Raw genomic sequence first — 25847 nt, 5'->3', positions numbered from 1 at the left:
CACATTCCTATTGGCTTTATTAAAATAAAAGCAGTCACTAGTAATATTGTAAGATATACTTTCGTTACCAGTTTCTTCTGTTTTGTTGTAAATGGTATGATGTATTTTGTGAATACAAGATGTAAAATTTTATTACTTTCTAGTAACTTCACAATATTGGCGAGAAACTATATCATATCTTGTGAGAAATTCATAAATCCAGGCCTTAGTCTGTTCTTTTTTCTCAATGAGTGTATATTTACTACTGTAATTTTGGGCAGATAACCAAAAAGTTATTTGTGTTTGAAAGATAATTTGAAATGGGGTGCAGGCTATGTGGTAGTTGAATTGTATGCTGATATCAAATTCCAATCATGAGTTAAAGTGGATTCACATTATACAACTGATTGACGGCAGGTAACTGACACACCAGACTGAAAATTATGTAGTCATATGTTTGCAAATGATACCAAGTATTTAACTTTACTTCTCACTGTTTTTAATTGTAGTTCAATGGATTAAGATTTAATTTTTTAATAAATACTTGCAATTAATCTTCAGTCTAACATAAAAAAGAATTATAATTTTATACAATTAATTGTTTAGGATTAAAAGCTCTAATATAATATTGATATTATCATGTAATTAATCATACAAGTTTAATATTTTTCAATTAAAAAACTTTTCAATTCTAATTGGAAAAATGATGAAAAATGAAAAAATTATATAAAATGTATAGTTCTTTCATAGATTATTTTAAAAAGTAAAAAATATTTTTGGCACTGAAAGAGTGATGAAAAGGCCAAATTTGGTGCAAAGTAATTAACTGACATCATCATATGCACTTCCCCAAATGCTAGCATGTGTTTGCAAGGGACCACATCCATTAACAGGGGTGGGTGTCCTTAATCTTTAATCCTTATTTTCTGAGTACAGTAAAATGGTCCACTAAAACCATATGTTTGAATTGCTTTACAATTGGAGGTTGAACCAGTCTTTGTTTACTACAAAGAAAAAATATATTTTACTCAAAATAAAACATTTATTACAGTACTAATTTTTATTGTTTACATCAAAAGCTGTAAAAAGTAACCATAATTGGAAGTAAGGTTATTTCTTGAGGGTTGTGGAATTAAGTTACACTTTGATTTAATGAAGTCTGGTAAAATTTTTGTTTGCTTTATCACATGAAAATTAACAGTGACAATGGCATTCTTCAGGGCAATGGCAAAATTCACTTTATCAGTGTTCACTTTAAGGCGAGTCGATGGTATAATATTTCTCAAAGAACTATTTAAATTTCAACTGTTGTCATGTTACTTCTGCAAAGAATGGAAGCTGAGTAATCAACTCTGAAACTCTTATCACTGGATATTATCAACATAAAAAAATTATTAATTTTTTTAAGGTTATCTTTAGTATTTCAGAGGGATTTCTCAGTAGCCACTTCATTGGATAAAGCTAAGTACTGTACCAGACATGAAGCATCTTCAAATGCACATTAGTGAAGCAATAGCACAAGCACTTGTGTATATGAAACTGTAGTAAGCTATTGTCTTTACTAAATATATGCTCAGGTTAAAAGTTATTTATTTTTTAAAATTTTATACAAATGTTAGTTTAATTAATGTAAAATGGATTTCTACATTAGAGTTTAAAAACTAAAACAAAAAAGTAATGCTGTCTTTAATTTCAATTTTGTCAATTATTTATTTTAAATTTAATTTAATGTAAATAAAATTATTAATTACTGTTAATATAAGTGGTCTAACTTCCTACCTTTATAAAAAATTATTTTATATTAATTATTAATATGTAGCCAAACTATAGTCCAAATAATCCAGAAATTACTGTGATTATTATAGAACTTTTGGGCTTGGTTGTTTAGTATATTTACAATGATTTGTTAGCAGAAATGAAAAAGAGAAAGCAATATTTTAGTGCTTGAGTTGAAAACTTCTAAACTGCATACCAGTAATTATTTTCCTTTCAGTCACTGCCCTGGAGGCACGGGGTATACGATGTTATACAAAGGTTTTACTTTCATTCTTGCAATTTTCTGCAGGATTTTATGTTGTCATAAGTTATATACCCAAAATTACAGTATATCTTTAATATGACAAATTACAAATAAAAATAAATACACATTTGATATTAAAATTTAATGTTTATTACTACTAAATGTAATTAATGAAATTAATAACTGTTACTATAATACATATATATATATATATATATATATGCATCTCGAGAACAGATTTTTAAAATATTTATTGAAAATATTTTCAATTGATTCTTTTTGTCTTTATGTCCTTACTCTTATTTATCAATTTCTGTTTGTATCTTTGTCTACTTTGGACCAGGTTTATTAATAGGACTTATTATACTGATGTAGTATAGTCCTATTAATAAACAAGGTCCAAAGACAAGGATACAAACAGAAATTGATATTTTCAATTGACTTACTTATTAAGTATGACAAATATATTATTTTTAAATAAAATATAAATTAAAATTAGAAATTCTCTCTTATCTAATATGATTTAAAGTTATCAATCTTTTCAATACTCTGTAAAAGAATTTAATAATAAAATCTAGTTAAATCTTCTTGTTGAAACCATACTGTTTAATTTCTTTTAGAATATCCAATAACTGCAATGCAATTTCATCAAATAGATACTAGACTTGCAAAATCTCATCTTATTTAGACATCTTTTTCGCATATCAAAAAACAAAATTCTAGGTAATTTGCGATTTAGGTCTCAGTACCCCTCTTTAATTGCTGTATCTTCTACATGAAGTGGAGGGGAAAAAGTCCTAAAAACAAGATGTTCCTTTTTTTAACACAAATTCTTGTTTAAATCTTCTTGTTAGAACTATACAACTATACATACAAGATATGGCAACTGAAAAGGGTTTGTACTGAGACCTGAAATGTATATTGCATGGAATTTTGTTTCTCAATATGCCAAATAAAATGAGGTGTTATTTGGCACATTTTTCAAATAAAATGAAGTTTTGCAAGTCTAGTGTTTGTTTGATGAAAATGCAATGCAGTTATTAAACATTCTCAAATCTAGTTAATTATATTGCAAAAAAAATTATAAGTAATTTTACTTACATGTAAGTACAGATTTTTCAATATTTTTTCTTTCCCCACCTTCATTGTTATTTCCTTTTTCTTTTTCATAATTTATACTGGTTGTATTTACTGGCTTTGGGGATAGAGAAGTAGCAGTGCTCAATGGTTCAAAATCAGTGTGTGATGTTTTTCTTTTCTTTTTTGATAAATCATATGAAGTTGTATCTAAAAATATTTTAAATATTAAAAGTTGCACTTAATTTGGTACTCAAGCCATATAATTACTTTTTATAGTATTTATCATTTTAAAATAATTTCTTATTAATTATTTTGATGTCTTTTACCCTTCTTTATTTAAGCTGTTATTTTTTTTATAACTGATATCATAGTACACATATTACAATAATTTATCTCCTACCTATAATTATTACACATATTTTCTAATGAATGACATATCAAAATGGAACTCAACACAAACAAATAATTATTCTTTTAAGAAAATAACCTTGCTTAAAATTTATTTATCACTATTATGGTTATATAGAAATGAACCACAATATAGCTTGATCTTCACACCAAATATCAGATAAGTGGAAGTAAAGACATACTGAGTGTGGCATTAACAGCTTTTTTTTTTTTTTGCTAGCACTTTCAATGAACTTATCTTCAGGTGAACAAAAATTTAAAAATAGAATATGTCTAATATAAGTGGAACACATATTTAAAAATTAAAATGAAAAAAATTAAAAAACCGTTACAAGCATGCTACAAAAAGTTTGATTATGCTAGATGTCATGCCATCTTGCAGTACATGCATGGATATAGACCTTCATTAATTATTTAAAGGTGTGATAGCAGATGTATATCACTATTTAACCATTTATCAGGTAACCAAAAAAGTTCTGTCGTTTTTTGTTGAAAGAAAACAAACATATAAATGTATAGGAAATAACACAATTTATTCATGAAAATAACCATCCTCACATTCTATAACCTTTTCCCAATGGGAAACAAGCTTATAAATTCCATTTTTATAAAAGTCACAATCTTTGAAAAACTTCTCTAACTCCATTTCCATAGCCTCTCTATTTCTGAACTGTCAATTTCTCAGATGATTATCTGGGCTTAAAAATAGGTGATAGTCAGAAGGGCTAATGTCAGGGGAATAAGGAGGGTGCAAAAGAAGTTTCCATCCAAGGGTCTGAATTGTGTCAGAGGTCACATGCGCGATATGAGGCCTATAGCATTATCGTGTAGGAAAAGAAAGCCTTTACGGTTCACTAAAGCTGGCTGTTTTTTCAAAAGTGATTGGTGAGCTCGACGGAGTTGGTCACTGTAGACGTTATCACTAATAGTCAGATGGTATAAGTTCATAGTGTGGCTACACGCCATGCTTAAGGTGTATATTTTTTATGTAATTGTATCGTTTTTATATTTTATACTTTCTTTATTTCCTTTATTCCTCTCTTTCTAACCTCTTTGTCCATTCTTCCTGGAACGTATCTATTGTTCTTACCCTTCCTTAGTGAGTTCGATGACTCACCCCTGAAAACAAAAGAGGGAGTGCAGCCCTGAGGGAAGAAAGGGGAACACGTGTGTCATTCTGAGGCGAGAACTCGAGTAGGAAGGAAGGATAGTGGAGTCTCCCGAGTATACCTAGTATCAAGAGAAGATAGAGAGAAGATCGATTTGAACGGCAGTATTTTGGAGAAAATAAAAAGGAGTGAAAGTGTTCGCCGATCCCCGTTCTCACCGTAATACTTCGGCCGGTAGTTTCGTCATCACCATCTAGTCGTGGGTACCCGCTTTCCTGTATATTCTTGACATCCTCTTTCTTTTATTTCTTTATCTTATATACTAGTTTTAGTTCATAACTTAAGCGATCTTGTCGGGAAATCTTATTGTATATTATAATTAAGGTTTATATTTTAAGGTAATATTGTCGGGAAATTTTATTGTAATAGTTTCGGTATTTGCTCTCGGATATTGTCGGTGGGAAAGGTACTTGTTGGTATCCACTGTATCCTGTTTGTTTACGAGCAAGGAAATAAAACTCATTGTGTTTTGTTCCTCTCATTTCGTCTCTTTGTCTTCGTACTGCTCGTAACTATCACAATAGTGAACAATTCCATTTGCAGTCCACCATATGCACAATATTGGCAGGTGTCAATTGATGAAGTATCCATTTGCTGAGCTTGTAAACTTTCCCGATACTATGCAAATGTAAATGGACAGTTTCATCATTTATGGAGAAACTTCGTGCTAACATCTGACAATTTTGAGCAGAATCTTCTTCGATTGCAGCCTGTAATTCATCATCATTAATGACATGTGGCCGCGCTTCTCGTGGCACATCTTTAAGCGACTCATCGCTGGAAAAAAATTTTCTAAACCACCTTTGGGTGGTGCGAGTGCTGACAGAACCTTGTCCGAAAGCCTGGCATATTTTTTGAGCCGTTTGCACAGCATTTGTTCCAAGTTTAAACTCATACAACATACAAGCATGAATTGTAGAGTTTGGAGTACTCATCTTCCGGTCAATTTTTATAATATTAACCACTCAGCAGTGAGGGACGTATATATACGTCGAGGGCCATCGTGTGGCAGTGGTGAGGGACGTATATATACGTTAAATTCTTTTGGGGGTATCACCAAAATATAGCCAAAAACTACCGCAAAAAAAAATTCACATAAAAAATGAATTATGTAACAATAAAAAAAGACTTTTCTTTACTAGACATAACTGTTTACAAATATTTTTTCTAAAACGGAAATGAGAAAAATTGCGTGAAAAAATACTTTAAAAATTTTTCGGGTATATTCTCCACTACTAAGGGATAGAACCATACCTGACTCTCCCACTGCTGAAAGGTTAAGAGATAACCTTTCCACTTCTCTTTATATAAGATGAGTCAGCATTAAATCTTGATTAACATATTGCTGGAATTTTAGTGCCATCTATTGTGAATTGCGTGTAACATTCTTTAAACTTTGTAGTTTCACAAAAAACGACAGAACTTTTTTGGTTACCTGATATATAGGGTGTGATATTCACGCAAAATGAATGTAGACTGACAAAGGAAACATATGAAAAAAAAACTTAGTAACAATATTTTTATTTTGTGTATTTTGAACAGGTTTTTTATGTATTACACCTCCTCAGTCAACAATTATGGTACAGCTTATACTAATGGTTAACGGCAAGAAATTACAAAGGATATACCATTTGCAACATATGTGTACAGATAATATCTGAAAAACTATAACTAATGCTTATATACTAGCTTACAAACTGGGGAAGAAAGGAGATGATAGATAGAACAGAGAAATTAGAAAAATATGGATTAATAAAGAGTAAGGTACCCAGGTTTTGTTGTAATCCATGACTTGGGTGGAATGCCATGTTGAATTCTTTTGGGAAGGTCTCTCGTTGTTCTCTTTGCTAATTTAATTCTGACACCTTACTGATGATTCTGTTTCTCTCGTAACTATGATAGAGTCCAATTTGGTTCCTTAGACTATCTTTGATTCCCCAGTCATTGACATTTGTGACCTGGAGCATCTCTCTTCCTCGAGGTCCCAGCAAAGAGTCCTTTTCTCCACTCCCTGTCCTCAGGGCATCTTTCCTTCCTTTTGTTCTAAGAATTGGTCCTCATTACCAAGGGGAAAAGATTAGAAAGGAAAGTTCTAGAAGAAAATAGAACAAAGAACACTAAAACTAAAAAATTTGCTTTATCCAACAATCTTCGACATCTTTGTATGGCAACTTTCTCTAGCATTTTTGAGACAGCCACAACGAAAATCCAAGAAAAAGTTTCTTAATTTCCTCTTTTTTCTTCAGGATTCCCACCAATGTTGTTCTTGGAAGGTTTTTTGTTCTGTAAATTTAGCTTGCGAAGTTTTCTTACATACAAATTCAGACACACGTTCATATTTTTCTTTCAGCATAAGCATTGTTAGCTTTCAGACATTCATTTCTAATAGAAATGTGAAACACGTGCTACAAATAATGCATGATGTCAGAAAATGCAAAATCGGATTCTGCTGTGATGGTGATATAGCTTGTATATTTTCTTTTTGTTTATCTGTTATTATTTCATATATAAAAATACATAAAATGTTAAGGCCTTTTTATTAATATGTATATATTAATAAATAAGTTGACTTATCAGACGTCTAAACGAGTGTGGGACAGCAAAAGTATGTCGATTTATCCAGTGGTGACGAGTTAAATGGTGTCGAGTAAACCAGAGTTTTTTAACATTAATGCCTATGTAAGTCGGCCAGGACCAAAGAAAACTGACTACTTAACCAATGGTGTCAAGTTACCTATAATGACTTATGTGGACTTGACTGTATATACAAAAATGGCATACAGCCACAAGGGCAACCCACATGCTGGAAGGTCAAATGTGTGAGTGTTGCATGGTTCCAAGGTTGTTGAAGGAGAGATTCCCATATAAACACGAGTTTTAGGTTACTGCAGCATCTGAGTACCATTGTTTGAGCCCAAAACAGGTTGTAGTTCTCTTTGAGCACCTTTTTTTGCGAGCCCTGTGATATACTTTCCTTTTACGTCATCCTGGTGCTCGGCTAGGTGGCTAGCAAGCATTCATGTTGCAGCCCAAATGTACCTCATGTTCATCCTCGTTATGGAATTCTCCCAATAGTATAGCATAAATTCCCGATTTTTCAAAGATTGAGAATTTATCCTGATCGTTGCAGATGAGTCTCTGCAAATTCAGTAGGAGAGACAAATGCAGGAGAAAATTACATTGTCTGAATATACAGCAAATGCATATGGAAAGGGGTCCGGCGTACGGTAATGGCAGTTGAACTACTGACATCTCCCTCTTGTTGCATAGTGTTGTGCTTGAAAATAGAGATTCCTTAACCATGTTATGCACATGTGTGAACTTAGCACATAAAAAACCAGCTGTGCATACAGCCAAACTGATGATGTTTATCTCAATATTTACAAACACTTGCATTGATGGTAATAAGAATGCTCTTCTAATGAGGGCAGCGTAACAGCACCAATATATTGCAAAGGTTGGAAAGCATCTATCTGGATGGTATGAAACACCTTATTAAATTTACGGAAAACAGAGAAGAGTCTATGGATCTATGAAGAAAAGTTCTTCAGAGGATCTATGTATGTGCAAATCTAAGAACGCTATTAGTGTATCAACTTCTTTCTTCCAAGTGAAGCTAGTAGAGGGGTATATACTGGACATTTGTTGTTTTAAAGTAAGAAATGTCTTGCCTGTATCAGCCCATGCTATGAGAATATCATCAACATAACGTAAATACAATAGTGGGTAGTGGATGGCAAGTGGAAAATTGAACATTCATGATCAATTTTCCACTTGCATAGCAGATAACTGGGAACCCAAGAGGACTCCCTGTTTCTGTAAATAAATTTTCCCATTGAAACAAAAATAGTTTTGCTACATGATGAAGAACAGTGCATCACACATATCCAGTATCTGTTGAGGACTAAAGCCTTTCTTGAAGAGTAGAGCATTGAGAAGCACTACAGCTTCTAATGTGAGCACTGAAGGGTACAAGGATACTACATCCAGTTTGTAAAAGTTGTATGCACTAGTTCATACTGTACCAATGCTCAAAGTGATGGTGAATTTAGCAACCAAGGAGGAGGGAGAAACATAGGGTGAGTCTGGAATCAGTATTCAGTCCTAACTGGGTGTCTTGACCCCTCTCCAATGGCTTAAATGCAATTTCCAGCCATCGTTTAGAGATCCTCATCAGGAATGAATATATAAAACAGTTCTATCATTCAAAAATTTCTATCTTTTGAACATTGCCATGTTCCAATCTTTTAAACATTTAAAAAAGTGTTCAATACAAAAATCGTTTATATGAAATGAAACGAATTTTCGCCTCCAATGTTGCATGCCCCAAGTTGTTCTTTGAGCCAAAAATGCATAAGGCAAGCTGGCCATTACAACTACTTGTAAACAAGAGGTCCCATCCTACCTACTGTTTAGAAAAAGCACTAGCTAGGTTTCTCAGCACATTCTACACAAATACTCTATTTTGTCATTCTGTCTTTGACTTATGTTGAAAATTTAAAATAGGCCAAAATTTTTTCAAATGAATAATTTTTGGTATATATGAGAAAGCAGTTTTTGTTTCTTGATTTTTACTATGATGGTGCCTAGTTTTAAATTTTCATGGAAATATATTCCAAAGTAAGAAACACTGCACTTATCTAGATAGCTTGTGAAAAGTTTTATATTGATATAAAAACACTTCTAATTGAAGCAGCATATCAGCCAATTCTACTTTTAAGAGAGTTGTCTAATGGAACAGTAAGAAAACACTCTTCATACAATAAAACAGATAGCAACTAGCAAAAAGATTTACATTAAAAAGACATAACAGGATGGAATTCAGAGTAATAATGGATTTATAATTAATTTTGAACTAAAACCTAAATGTTTTTCTAACAGTCAAATTCAAAAAAGTTTTCCAGCATTGCATTTTCTTCTCACTAGTAAACTTAATTTAAGGTTAACAGAGGCCAAGTTTTGAATAAATAGATAAACATTGAAATTATTTCTATCACAAGACAAGATAATCATGTATTAAATATGTAGACTTATAACTGCAAAAAGTAATGAATCCAGAAATAAATCTGGTTTTTAGAAGAATTTGATACTTATACTAATCATTAAGCAGAAGTTGTGAGTTCAAATCTCACTCTGAATCAATCTTTTCTTTCCAAATATTTTAAATTATGAAAAACTTTAGAACTTATAAACTTAAATTATAAAAGCCTTCACTTATGACATTTAAATAAGAATTTTTTATAGCTTCTATAAATCAAATGAATATAATTCCAAAAATATTAAAAAGATTTTAATTCTAGTTAATAAAAGACAATTTAGATGTTTGTTGATCATCATTAAATTAAAATTTTAAAACAAGTTATAAAATTATATTTTATGTTATTATTTTGATTATTTAAAAAAGTAAAATTGAAATAAAATATTAAATACAGTAGAGAGTCGTTAATCGGAATCGCCGGTAATCGGAACGATTTTCAGTCGGACTGTGTCGTGCTGAATCGAACGTTTTTGATACTAGATTTACTTCTAAAGTATAATTTTCATGTTTTTTATATTCTTCAATATATTTATTTTGTTTGTACAAAATGAAGAAATAATTTTTAACGATACAATAGCCTCGATTATTATTATAAAAATTTTTGTTAGGCTTAAAATCAACGAAAATTCAACACGAAGCGACACGCAACGGAGAAAAATTTGAACATCGGACAGGTTAATGTATTTTTTCGTACATAATCGGTAATCAGAACAAATCACTAATCTGAACAACCCCAGTCCTCAATTGATTCCGATTAACGACTCTCTACTGTATATTAAATTCGTACAATCATTTTCAAAATTCATATATTTAAATTAATAACTAAAAATTAAAGTAATTAATGTACAATCAATTAACTATTTTACCTTTTAATGCAGGTTGATATTCAAATTGTATTGATTTACTTGTTTCATTATCAGAAGGTCTGAATAGCTGAACTGCAACTATAACTGATTGATTGATGTCAATATTTCTATATGGTGGTGTTTTAAATACAATTGCTACCTACAATAAAAGATCAAAATAATTTTAAAATATATCTGAATATTTAGCCTGTAAATTAACAACAGTATTTTTAATGACAATATAAAAAAATATTACCACTATAGATAGTTATTAAAAAATATAATAGTGATAATTTTTATTTTATTAACTCTTATGAAAACATCAAAGTTTTAATTATTAAGCATTATAATGCTAATAAAAATGAAAATAAGAATATGGAAAAATTATAGATAAAAAAACACTTCTAAAAAATAACATTTTAAAATTAAACAAAAAGTTTACATGTATTTGAAATATATTATTCTTGCATTTATAATTAAATTTAATATTAATAATATTCCAAGAAAGCAACAGGAAACTATTTGGATTTTCTTCCCTTGAAAATTTCATGATAGCAAGCAAAATAAACCACGGCCCTGAGTCTCGGCATCCCTTAAATGGGACAGGAGTGCTAAGAATCTCTGAGCTTGTGTCAAAGAATTCTCTAAAAATAGCTACATGGAACGTCAGAAGCCTACTAAAAGCAGGAAAACTAGCCAACGTTTTACAAGAAATGGAACGCATCAACATACTCGGTCTAAGTGAAACCAAATGGTCTGGAACAAAGAAGTTTATATCAAACGACCACCACATCTTCTGTTCCAAAGGAGAAGAGAACACCAAGCAGACATACGGGATTGCTTTCGCTGTCCACAAGCAACTGGCCAACAAAGTCACCAGTTTCACCCCAATATCAGAATGAATCACATTACTACAGTTAGCAGGCAACAAGATCAACCTGAAGATGCTCCAGGTCTATGCACAAACAGCGGACAAAGACGATTAAGAAATTGAATCGTTCTATGACCAACTAACCAACACTCTAAAGCTGTTGAAGAAGCACGACATAACGGTCATCCTTGGTAACTTTACAATAAGTCCATAAGTCAGCCAAAGGATGACTTATGGAACAAAACTATTGACACTCAATTTATAAATCCAATTTCATCAATATCTCCATCCTAGCCATCTTCAATGCTAAATATAGGTCATTGCAATATGTAACAAGAATACTATAGTCTAAATGTTTAACATTAGAATAAACCAGTAACGAGTTGCACAACTTTCCTGGCAACATTTAAAATTTTGGTGGTGCCATCTATTATCATATTTTATTAAAACAACATTTTATATTTTTAACTACAGTGGAACCTCAGTATACGACCTTAATCCGTTCCTGATGTTTGGACTTATACCGAATAGGACATATACCAAACCAACCTTTCCCATAAGAAGTAATGTAAAAATGATTAATCAGTTCTCATGTAAAAAAAAACCCCTCTTGATATGATATATTAATGGGTTGTAAAATAATTGAAACACTGTTTGAGCACATTAATAAAAAAATAAATTTTATTATAGATTTTTAAAGTTATTACAGTATATTGTATTATATTATTTAAATCATAAAATCAAATCAAAGCAAACCCTCCTTAATACTAATAATCTGTTTAGAAATTGATTTAACCCCTTTTGCAACGTTAGCAGATTTAATAATGTCTTTATTTTTCATGACTGTCGATATCATCGTTCTCAGAATACGGTATGCAACAGCTAAATCTCGAACACCCATGCCACCTTCATATTTCTCAAGAAGCTCTTTTTTCAGTTCCATTGTGATTCTAGTCATTTTTTTAGTTTTCTGTTGCTTTTCGTTTGCCTTTTTGCAATTCATGATTAATAAAAATGATAAAATTTTACTTACAAATTAAAATCAGAAGAAATTTAACAAAGTTATAAACCACGGGACCGCGAATGTCTAGTCTGGTCTAGTACACCGATAGTACTACTTGTTCATAGATGGCGCGTATAATTGAATTAAGTCGTATACCGAGCAAAATTTGTTTCGTCCAAACAGGATGTATTCCGAATTGGACGTATTCTAAAGCAGACATATACCGAGGTTCCACTGTATTATAAAATGGCAGAAAGCATAATTTTAAGGATAGGGATGGGTTTTATAAAAATTGTAAATGCTAATAATAAATAAATTCGCCATTAAGTCAGACCCTACTCAAAATATGACATGACTCCCTTTATCTCCTCGTTCCATCAACCTTTAACTACCAAAATTTAATAGCATCAATCCCCTAATATACAAACCTCCCTGTAAAATATCAGAAATTTTCAACAAAAGCACAGGAGTTATTAGGCAGTATAGAAGGTGAACAAAATTGTGCCCCACGCACCAAACATATATACACAGAAAAAAAACCACCAAATTTTTTTGCATTTCTCAACATTTCGAGGTCCTGAGTCGAAAAATGTACAAATCTTGGGGGGTCAATTTTTGACTGATCACCATACTTTTCCTCTGTTATATATAACAGAGCTGGAAAAGTAAAAAAACTGAACTATAGCATTTCTTAGAATTAGAATAGACCATATGTACTGGATCCTGAATATGTATAACTCTGCTGCCATAGCTAAGCAACAGAAATTCTTCAAAACTTGATAATTGGATTTTCAAAAAAAACTTCAAAATTTTAAAATGTTATGTCATATCCCACTGTACGATATTTTTTGTCCTTTTATAATCTCACATCTTTTGCAAAATTGTTGAAAATTTCAAACAGAATATAACAGTTTAAACATAGTTTATGAAATTAAAAGCTATGTTTGAAATACTGTATATTTTCTACTTTGTAGCAAACATACAAGATATAACTTATCTTTTGAAAAACTATCAATTGGTATTTCAAAATTAACAGAATTAAAACTGTTAATATTGCAATAGGAGAAGGATTAGTAATCATCCAAACATTTTAAAACTTCAAATAAATATACCTGATGATGAACATCTGAATCTGTAAAATCTGCTTCTGCTTCCCACCTGGATTCACCATCTTTCTCTTCAAAGAATTTGATTTTTATATCTTCTGATCAATAAGAAAACAAGATTAGCTTTAAATTTTCTTTATTGTGATTTTAATACTGAAACTGTCTCTTACTTTTATTAACTCTTTCACAAAGCAAAAATACTTCATCACCACCTTTGCATGATCCTGAACATTTATCAATTCTAGTAATTTTCAATTCCCCAGTGTCTGTTGATTCTAGGAATACAAAACATTCAAATTATAAAGTAATAACAGTAAAAATATTCAAATAATAATACAGAAGGTTAATTGCGTTCCATAATGCTGATTTGCATATTACCCATAGTTCCAGTTGTAAAAAGTAGAATAAAAGCAACTGGCCCACATGTTGCTGTATATTCTGAGTTTTAATTTTGATAAGTAAGGTTTATCTGTCTCAAATATGCCACCTAAAATTTCAGACTTTTGGGCAGGTTATGTAACTGCACTTTACAACGCAAAATATTCACAAACTCAAATTATTAAAATGTGCAAAAATCATGGTTTTAACGCTTCATGATATGGGATACAGTCAGTTCTCAAACAAAATGATTCTCAAGAGCCAGGACTGTCATCAAGTGTTTCAATTCGGCCCAGAAAAAGGAACGCCCCAAGTCGCACACTTGAGGTGATAGCAAAAGTGCAACGACTGATCAGTGGTTCAATCCAAAAACCCAACAAAGTATTGCCCAGAATGTTGGAATAGCCCAGTCCACAGTTCATGCCATCATTCACAAGAATTTGAAACTGGAGAAACGCCATAAAGGTCAAGTTCACAAGCTGCTGTCTCATCACATCAAAGAACAAAAGACCAACTGCCGAAAACTATATGAAAAGTATCTTTCGTTAAACAAGTGGCAGTTTGTAGTCACACCAGATGAAGCACAGGTGTACATGGACAATTGTAACAAATTGTGGGCAATTTACTACAGACCATCAGATGGGAGACCATATCAAAAATGGTTCAAGGAATGTCACGAAAGTTTTCAATCAGGCTTTATGGTCATTGTGGGTTATTGTTATCGTGGTAAACTAAACATCAGAAAAGTTGAAAAAAATGTTAAAATTAATTTGACGTACTACCAGACTAATGTTCTGGAACCTCTATATTGTTCTTTGTTTAACTGCACTTAATTAATTGACACACTAAAACCTTTATAATGCAGCCTTTAAAAAATAAGAATTATTCAATTATTATATTCCTGACGAAGTCCTTTCAAAATGGCCAAAAACGTTTGATAATTTGAATTAAAGGCGCTATATCGTAAAGAGATCCCTGCTTTGTACGGAAATGACCAAACAAATGTATGGGTGCATCAAGACAAAGCTTCCCATCATACCTCCAAATCGATTCGAGATTTCATCCATGTATTGAACAGGAAACGGGAATCCATACCGTCCCTTCTGATGACATTCCTGTGAGGTCACCCCACGTGGTCCAATGGACTACTGTGCGTTTGGTCTATTGAAATAAGCTCTGGGAAGCCATCGTCCAAAAACAATGGCAGGCATATGGAAAGCCTGCAAGAAGGAATGGGATCGTTTAAACATGAATATTCTTCAAAGATGGCTTCTACAGTGGAAACTTCAACATAGGGCTATAGTTTCACAACATGGCTGTCAAACTGAGCATAATTGAAACTGGCGCCATGGCATTTAGGTTACTTTATAGGCCTCTTAATTTGGCATTATGTAATGTGATCAACCCTCTGTATAATAATAATAACTCTCTCGCCAGTCACCATCTAGCTGCAGTGAGAGAGCTCAGTAATTCTGATGAACCACAGAGCTATTCCAGCTGGAGAAACTGCTCCTGGGTCACCCATGCTAGTGTGGGGAGAAATGAAGCCAAGAATTACTGCATAATACCGACTCAGATGTCACTCAGGTTAACAAAGTTTACTCTTGTGAGTTAGGCAGAGGCTCATGTTTGAAAAATATGTCACAGTCTCCTTCGCCACCAGTAGTGAAAGCAGCACTGCTGGTGGCCAAGTAAACTAAAGATGCTGCAATGCCCATACCAGTTGTGGGAAACTGGCCTGACCTTGACGTTTCTGAGGCAATCCAGCACAGACCATTAAGGCAGTTAAACCAAGCCAATGAATGAAAAGGACATGAGAAATGAATGAGTTTATCATCCATACTTACAACACTATCACAAAACTCAAAATAAACATGACAGCATACAGACAACAGTTATATCACATGTTTTTACAACATTAACCTCATCTCACAGTCACTGTACAAAGGGTTGTTAATCAAAAAAGAACAATTATACATAACAACCTTATACCACAAACAACACTAGAACATATCAAATGACAAATTGCAGAACAATTACATCGACAAATACACCCAACATCAATAACGATCACATTATCCATCAGGATCATCAAAATACATGCATTGACAATTACTGTTCCTACCACCACTATTTTCACTGATGAAGATAAGATCAACACTTATTCTCTGCCTGAAATAGATTCAGGTTTAATTCATACTCTCTCTTTCTTTTCCAAGAAGCACTCACTAAGTTTACAGGCACTGACCCTGCACAATAGCCACACATTCCCAAAATAAACACTTCTAAATTAGTATGGAGAACTCTACTCTATTTGAACACTTACATATTACTAGATTGTACTCATTCTATTTCTACACTTTCAAACATTCACACACTAGTCTGAAGTCACAGTAGTGACTTACATGGACTAAAACTTCTTCCACAGACAGAAGTACACAGATCAAAAACACTTCAGAAGTCTGCCTGGCAAAGAATAGAAACACAAACAATATTAGACAGTAGTTAGGCAGACTGACACATTATTGTTTGTATAATCTTAACAATTCATTTATTGAATTTAACTTTAATTCCTGAGTTATCATGCACAATATGCTAACAACAAAACAACACCTAAATTAATAAAACTGAAAAACTCTTCAAGAAAATTAAAACAACGTGATATAATATGGATGCTGCATATTCTATATATTAAAGTGACTTCATGTACATATATATATATATATATAAAATAAAATTAAAACACACAAAAAGTACAAACAACACAATGTCCATATTGCAGAATACGTTGATACACTGAAACAAAAACTTGCTGTCAAAGCATGATGACTCAAACAATACAAAATTTGCTCTGTACAGAAATGTGAGAATTAAACAAGAAAAAAGGCAAACAACTCAAGGATGACCTCAACAGCAGCTAGTGTATGTCAACTTTCCAACCTGATAGAGTTTTGACTTATGCTTTCTCAGCATCAGAAGTGACACCTTTCCTGCGACTTTTCGACCCTCCAAGAGTTAAGCACTATCTCTTGATAAATTTAATAATTATAATTAATATTTAATAATTAATTTAGAAAATTCTGAAGGAAAAAAATTGGCCCAGAGTGAGACTCAAATCTGCAACTCCTACTTGTCATGCAGATGCATTGTTGTTTACTCTACCTGGACTTCCATCTGATCTTCTCTTCCAGAACTATTAATTTTAGATATAACCATACTGGTTACTCACAGCACTGACTGGCAATACCTTCAATGCTCATGACCTGTAACACTCTCCATGTCTGAAGGCATCTCTAGTTTATGCCACGAACAACCAGTACAATATCTAAAATTAATAGTTCTGGAAGCAAAGATTGGATGGAGGTCTGGGTAACTAGCAACATATCTGCTTGGCAAGTGGGAACTGCAAATACTATCTGAAAACATTACATTGATTCAGAGGATTGATTAACTGTTAGTGTTTTTGTAGCAGAAAGTCCTGTTTTAAAACAAAACTTAATTTCAATTCTCTGTTTACAAATCTATGACAAATACAAAACACGGTTTATACCAGATGTTATAACTTTCAAATTTCTGAAGGTACACTAGTGACACTCTGGGGATAAACAGACAATAATTGCTATTATTTAATTAGCAGATTGACCAATACATTCTGTTCTGGCAAAACATTTAAGTTCTAAAACTTATGGATTACAGTGTGTAAATTTCTGCAAATCTCAAAGATTTTCTATTGACAGTTTTATGTAGTTTAAGTGGATAAAAAAAACATAATTTTTGACAATTATAGAAGTTAAAAGCATTTTTGTAATTTAAAATTGTTAGAATTCCAACAAAAAACAAACTAAAATAATATTAAAATGTTTTTAACAAACTGATTTTCTCATTATACAAATGTCTGAATGGAATTTAATATTCATTGATTTTATTGCATGTCAAATTTTCATCTGATAAAATTTTTACTTTTTGGGCTTTTGATTCTGTAATGATTTTGAATCAACATCATATCACAATGTCATTTTGAAGTTACTTTAAATGTAAAAAAAGCCCTAATTGAACACTCATTGGAACTACTGTAACCATTAAATGGTATAACTGAAGTATCTATCATTGGTACATAATGCACTATTTGACTACTTGCAATAACCGCTTTTTAATTTTAATTTTCTCTGCTCTAAGACACTAAAACTTTTTAATTACAATAATCATGGATTTCACCAGACTCATAAGAGACAACCAGGTGATGAGTAACAAAACTTGACATATTTGAGACAGGTTCCCCACAAAAATTCCAAAGGGTTCACTAGTTAGACTCAAGCCCAGTTTCCCTAGAGTGGCAGGCTGATGATAAAGGCAATCAGCATCAGTCCACACCAACAATCAGCAATTTAAAAAATACATTTATAGTCCAGAACAACAATCAACAGTGACTGGATAACCAATCATTGGTTGTTGTTGTAGACTGTAAATGTAAAATGCATTTTGATTTCAAACAATAAAATAGGTAAAAAAGTTCATCCTAGAAATGAAGAAATATTTCATCTCAATTATTTATACTAAAAAACTTAAAACAGACTAATTTTTTTAATCCTAAAGTTTAAAATCAAAACTTTAAGAGATAACTTGTAATAAAGTGAAAATCAAACACACTTTTCCAAGAAAAGGACTTTACAGAACAAATATTTTCTGTTTATTTTATAAACCTGCCACAGCTTTCAAATTACAAACTTCTGAAATTCCAAATTGGAATGTTTCAAACATTTGATGGCATTATTTCAAAAGCTTTTTTGTTTAAAGTATTATAATTTTGTATACATAAAAATATATTTGAACAAGTAAATATTAATGAAAAACCAAGTATATATATATATATAATATATATATAGTAAAAAATAAACCTAATAAAATTAAAAATAAATTAAAAAATCAAAAGATAAATAAAGTGAACAACAAGAATTCCATATGCGTATGCATTTTTATTTATAATTAATCTATGGGATTAATTCTTGCTATATACTTGTTCAAATAAAAGTTTTATAAACAATGTCATTGAATGTTTGAGACATTCCAGGAATTTTGTAGTTTGAAACCTGAGACAGGTTTATAAAATAAACAGAAAACATTTCTTCCATAAACTTTTGCTAAAAGTGTGTATGGTTTTCATTTTATTACAATTTTTTTTTTTAATCCTTCTAGTTACATATTTTTCTAATTAATTTTTTGTAAATTCACTCACTTTGATTTGCTATTGGATCAGAATAAGTCTTGCAGAGTGACTGCCATTGAGTTCCATCTTCAAAAATTCCAGCTTCAAAACATATTCTTACAACATGTAAATTTATTCTTTTACTCTCTTCATTTGCTAAGTCTCTAATAACTATTTTATAAAATGGAAAAAAATTAAAACTCTCATTATAAAATTTCATTATATATAAATATGGAAGAGCTGAAAGACTGTTATATTATTTTAAATAAAGATAATAATGTGAAACAAAACACACTTCAGTAAATTTACAAGATTCTGTTTTGTAAGAGTCTATTTGTATTGTAATTACAATAGAAGTACACTCTTAAAAAATATTCAACAACAGTTTTAATTTCATCAAAAATTTTATTTCTCTAATTAATATGAAGAAAAATTACTGTTTAATTTAGTTGATGAAAAAATATTACTGCAAAATTACAAAAAAAGAAAGATGTATTCGTCAAAAAAAAAAAAAAAAAATCAATCTTCCAAAGTCTGTTGAGTTTTAATAAAATACAGAGTGTCCGAGAAAGATCTTTATCATTCTAAACATTAATAATAAAAATACTAACAGGTGAAATAAAATGTAGTTTGCTGCAAAAGAATGAAGACATCTAAGAGTTCCTTCTGGTATCAATTGCCTGATGTAGATGGATTGATTGGTCGTGGAGGACCCATATCTTGGACTCCGCAATCACCCGACATCATAACTCCACTGGATTTCTTTCTTTTTTTTTGGGTTATGTTAAAGACAGGGTTTATCAAACATCTGTTTCTGATATATCTGTTTTAAAGGAAAGGATACAATTAGCAATCCTCACTGTTACACTGCAAATGTTAAAAAACACTTGGAGGGAAATTGAGCAGACTCACGATTGTTCATGCTACTGTACTAACGGAGCTCACGTACTGTACGTGAATTGTATCCTTTCCTTTAAAATGGATATATCAGAAACAGGTGTTTGATAAACCCTGTCTTTAACATAACCCAAAAAAAAAAAAAAGAAATCCAGTGGAGTTATGTAGGGCTATCGCGGAGGCCAAGATATGGGTCCTCCACGCCAATCAATCCATCTACCTCAGGCAATTGATACCAGAAAAAACTTTTAGATGTCTTCATTCTTTTGCAGCAAACTGCATTTCATTTCACCTGTTAGTATTTTTATTATTAATGTTTAAAATGATAAAGATTTTTCTCGGACATCCTGTATAATAAAAAGTCATTAATAATTGTTCAAAATAAATGAAACAATTTTTCAAATATATAATAATATAGAGTCAACTCTACTGGCAAACATGCAAAACTTATATAGATGTTCTACATCAGTACTCACCAACCTTTCTGATCTCATGGACCACTAAACTCACACTTTTGAATTCCACGAACCACTATCATAAATTTTTTTTAACAATACAAACATCTATAGAATAATGATCATAAAATTCATTTTACTTTATTAATACGAAATTCACTTGTTTAATTATAACAAATTAGTGTAAAGTTTGTTACTGCTTGTTTGAAAAAAGTCTATGGAATCTTGTCTCTTTTCGACAAAGGATGACAATCAGACTCTCAACATTATTTATTGTTGATTTATTTATAGATTTATTGGCATTATTATTTATTGACAACAGTCATTTTGTGTTTGGGGGTTTTTTTTTATTCAAATCTAAAACTAATAAGTGAGAAAAAGAGACCAAGCATTTTGCATTTCTTTTGTAATACTTCACACAACCTTGAGTTTATCAATGTCCAAATTCCTCCATGGACTACCAAAATTTTCTCACAGAACACCAGTAGTCCATGGACCACTGGTTAGCAAATGCTGTTATACATGTATTCAAAATTTCAAATTGGTCTTCTATTTCAAATGGATTACCTGATTATGGCCTTAAATACGTTGAAAACATTTGCAATTATATGTTTTTGCTGAAGTTAAAAAAAAGGTTGTTTTTATGTTTTGTAGTTTTCAAACTAGTCTGAAGTTGAAAATCATACAATACTTTATTATTATTGTATTAAAAAATATATTTTTTATTTCTTTTTTCATACTCACTGAAATACAAGTAAATATCTTGACATTAAGAGATGGCAGATGGGGCTTGTTCAAATAGCATGGAATATATGGTACTATACTGGTACCTATGAATAAAAAGGTATCCATCTTTGTCCATGACCCACTACAAACTAACTTAATATATCACAGGCCATTGCCAATGTGTAAGAAACAACATTAAAGAACAAGTAATTAAACAAGTAAGACATCATCACAATGCTGGGCTGCAATTTTTAATTATCTTTTAATTTTAAAAGTTATATGACTTCTGATCGAGACTGACACCAGAACTTTGTATATTGTTAATCTCTAAGCTTTCCATATCTGATCTCAATTTTTATCTGTCTAATTCCATTCTTAAGATTAATGAAGGACAGACAAACAACAGTGGGAATGTATAGATATGCAATTTGAAAACTGCAGCTCAATAAATATTCATACTTAATAAGAAATATCTGGACAAGTGCAAGATCCTGGACTGATTAATTAGTTAAATCAAGGGATAAAAAAATAATACTCAGTGAATTATGAAGTGGAAGAAACCTTTCTTTTTCCCACCACTTGGCCTTTCAATTGTCCTCTGACTGAGAGTTAAAAATGATCAAATAACCATACAAATCAACAATCTTTAACAATGTTTTGAATAAGTCTAAACATAGGATTATTAATTAGGATAAATGTCAAAACCGGTTAAATTATGAGCTAAGAAGAGTCACAACACCTCGATGGTAATGTCTAAGAACTTCAAATTTGTTGCCTTATATGGTAAAAAGAATCAGAACACCTAGCAAGAAAGTATCAACAATCCGGCCCGCTCCAGCTGATGAAATGACACATCTTGACCTTAGACCACATTAAATCAAAATCACCTGATTCTACTCCCAAGCTCACGGAGAATAAAAAGGACTTGCGCCCGACCATTGGGGTGATCATCCAAAGAATCGTCCCCTTGCCTGTCGCCATCCAGAATCCCGAAGGAAAGGAAACTACGTTAAACAAGAATTTTACCGACACTACGTTAAACGAGGTATTATGGTTGACCATTTTATTGTAAACTCTCTCTCTCGGTCTTTAGTTTGTAAGTAGATAGACAGGCACATGGAAAGCTGAATCATTATTGACCCATTCAACTGAACAACTGTTAAGTTTCTAATTCTGATTGTAGTTTCTTGTAATCCTTTGTTTTTATATTAAACTTGTTAAGTTTATCTAAATGTTTGTAGTAACTCGTGTATCGCCGACACCTTATCAACAACCTCACTAACCCTCCCATTCGCATCCAGCATCGGAAGAATATAAGAACGCATCCATCGACACTGTGAGCAGGACTTACCATCCTGACGTCGATCGAAAGGGGTTAAGTCTCATGCCTCAACTCCTGGCTTCTCACAGGAGATACAACACAAAACAGAAATATATTGGAAAAACTTCTCACTTCTGTTAGCATGCATTATTCAGAAGCATGAGTGGGACATTAAGATAGCAGTTCATACTACAGCATCAACTATTTATGTAGCAGAACCAGAGATTTACCTTCAACTAAACAAAGCCACTGCAAAACAATTGGTATGAAAGTCTCTTCTGGAGGCACTCAAAGCGATTTGAAATTTATTTCTGCTATTATAATGTCAAATGTATTAACTTCAAATACTGTAACAATGTTTCTACAGCCTAGAAATCTATTTTTGAGATACAGTTTTCATTTAGTTTATCTTACTTTTGCATTGGTATTTACTTTATTTATTTTTGTAATATTTGTAGTTATATTATAATTCATATTTTAGGTAATTTTAATTTTTATAATTCTATTTTTGAATATATTCTATGTATATTTGAAATTTCAAATCAGACTTCTGTGTCAAACATGTTACCTGATGATGGCATTAAATAGATTGAAAACACTGGTAATTAAATATTTTTGCTGGAGTTAAAAAAAGGATGTTTTGTGTTTAGTTGTTTTTAATAAAGTAAATTTGTGTTTCATAAAAATTACATTAATATTTACCTTCATCACATAGTTGAAACTGTAATTCCTTCTGTTTTCTTTCATATATTATATTTGTTAATTCTCTTTTGCCAACAAATTCAATGCTTAAATTCTGGAAGCTGGAAATAAAAATTTGATTAACTTTTGTAAGTTCTTTAATCATTTGGTTGAAATAAACTCTCTCATCTATTTAAAAATTACATTAATAATAATTACTAAAAATTTAATACAGTAAAACTTCTCTAATCTCAAATGTCTAACTTGAATATTTCTTTAACTCAACAAAAATAAAGCGCTTGGTTGGATCTCAACAAAATAGCACAGAGATCTAACATTTTCAACATAAATTTCCTTAACTCAAATTTTCTCCAAGTTAAGGTTTTTTATGGTCTACTGACACTGATTTATGTTATTATCAACTTCCCTGACCTGAATTTTAATATTCTATCCAAAGTGATCCTAATTATCAAATTTCCATGAAATTTTCAGACAGTTAGTTGTATCTACTGTCCAATACCCATCTGCAGACAACATTCCGGTTTAAATTGTCACTCTCACTTTATCTCAACATGATGTACCTGCAGAACTGTTAGAATCCATTAGTTACATTAAACATTTTGCTGTAAGGCATTACATTCTTTATATAACACAAGAGAAGTAAAATACAAATCTATTCAGAAACAGCATTTTTCACTCTATTGTTCTCTAACTAGAATCATCTATAACTCAAAGTTTTTTCCTGCCCTTAAAGCTTCAAATTAGAGAAGTTTTACTGTGATAATCAATAATTTTTTACAACAGTCAACATTAAAATTAAGAATTAACATATTGTGAGGTAAGAACCAGAGAGTATTATCTGAGTTAGAGAAAGTTTTACATAGTTTTGCCAACTTCTATAGATTAAAAACCATTTTAATGTCAAAAATTTGGTTCTAACCTTACTGTACAGACATATTGCCAGTTACGCTACCTGGACTCCCTTCTGATCCCTCACTTCCAGACATTTAATTTAGATATTATATTAAATCATTAATGAATTAGAATATGGAATATAGAATACACACAAATTTTAAAAATTACAAAGTTTTAGAATAGCTTCAGAACTAAAGTGAGAATAGATAAATAAAATGTATATATCAAATAAAAAATATATATCTAATAAGAATGATGCAAAAATACACTATAAATGAGCAAATTCAATAAGAAACAAAATGATAGTGTCAGTAGCTTTTTACTGGTTTAAAACATACTACCAATTTGTGAACAGGCAACTAGTGACTTTATAGTTGATGGATAAATTCTTTATAGCATATCTGTAATTGTTATCCTTTCAATGAAACTATGGCCACAATTGCTAATGTCATTGCCTTTTGCTCTATATGTATCATATTGGTGTTCTTTGAGCTATATGAAGAGGTTGCGGAATATGCAACAAATATATTTTCTAATGCAGTTTTCATATCCTAGAGTGAATAGTATTTCATAAATACCAGGGGCTGTTTCAATCAATGGAATCTTTATCATTTCATAGAAAGACTAAAAAATAATCTTCCAATGACAAAGCATTAATCAGTATAAATAAAACTCACAAACCTTATTGTGCTTTGCATTTAGATGTGAAAACTGTTATGTCACTAATGTTTTCGATCCACTCTAAGACCTTCCTCAGGTAGAACTCCCTAAAAAATCGAATCTTTCCAGTATTAGCATTCTGTCTTGGAGTGCTAACACCGGAAAGATTCAAAGCATCTAAAATTTTTATTTTTTCCTATAATCAGTAAATTTAACTTTTCTGTTCCATTCATATTGGCCCATATCATTAGTGACTCTCTCTTTACTATATTTTTCTCCAAACGTTTAAATTTTTACATTTTAACAGACAAACATTTAAAGGACAAACATGTTTCATTGCCATTAAAGATGCTTTGAGATTCATATTCTTGCAGGATTTTCTTCAAAATTGTTTTGAACCAAGTTTTACAATCTGCTTTACTGACTTCCAGCACTTTTACCTGATACAATCTTTCATGAAATTCCATGTCCGCTGCCTTTAAACTTATTCGGTCAACTAGAAGTTGCTTCAAAGTATCATAATCAAAATCTTAGTAAATTATTCTTATTTTGCACATATTAACATATTTAATAAAGGCAAATTTTTCTCTCTTGCTAACTGCATCCATTTTAGTATTGCTTCATCAAGATTTTTGTATTTACACACTTTTGTACATTTTCAGTGAGAGTCTAGTTCATTAGAGGATACAAAAATAAATTCTTGATTTTTAAAATCATGAATAAATTACTTGATAGCCACATCACTCTTTTAAATTACTTGATAGTTAAATTAGAATACTTGATAGATAAATTACTTGATAGCCACATAGACTTCAAAGCCACATCTTTCTTTTTATAGCCACTATTTCATTTAAAATGTAAGCTTTTCCTAAGATACTTATACAATTACACTTTTGCTTGTTTTCCAATGTTATTTTCATAAAAGTTTAAATGCACAGCACTAGATCTTAAAACTGCAACTTAACCAGAACAGTAGAGTAAATACCTTTCTTAATACCAAAACCAATTAAATTTTGAGTTAATGAACGGTTTTGTATAAACTTTCTTTTTACCCTGTGGTCATATATACATGAATTTGTTGTACCAGACAAG

At 31.2% G+C, this 25847-nt stretch overlaps 1 protein-coding gene across 3 annotated transcripts in view; it reads right to left on the bottom strand.

The window, feature by feature from the left end:
• LOC136983442 (nuclear factor NF-kappa-B p110 subunit-like) overlaps positions 1-25847 on the bottom strand; it is a 103902-nt gene that overhangs the window by 34936 nt on the left and 43119 nt on the right. For all 3 annotated transcript variants that reach the window (XR_010882048.1, XM_067280179.1, XM_067280180.1), the window contains 6 exons: positions 23202-23302; positions 19131-19271; positions 13690-13794; positions 13526-13617; positions 10561-10699; positions 3101-3286 (listed from right to left, as the gene is read on the bottom strand). Coding sequence is in view for 2 of the 3 variants with exons in the window: in XM_067280179.1 (XP_067136280.1) it covers positions 3101-3286; positions 10561-10699; positions 13526-13617; positions 13690-13794; positions 19131-19271; positions 23202-23302 (764 nt within the window). In the remaining variant the exon portion in view is untranslated. The remainder of the gene's footprint in view (positions 1-3100; positions 3287-10560; positions 10700-13525; positions 13618-13689; positions 13795-19130; positions 19272-23201; positions 23303-25847) is intronic.

This window comes from Centruroides vittatus, unplaced genomic scaffold (assembly GCF_030686945.1).
Source record: "Centruroides vittatus isolate TY-2023 unplaced genomic scaffold, ASM3068694v2 contig_882, whole genome shotgun sequence".
In the NCBI taxonomy this organism is placed as follows: Eukaryota; Metazoa; Arthropoda; class Arachnida; order Scorpiones; family Buthidae; genus Centruroides; species Centruroides vittatus.
Note: the sequence above shows the minus strand (reverse complement) of the source record. Positions and strands in the feature narration are given on the sequence as shown.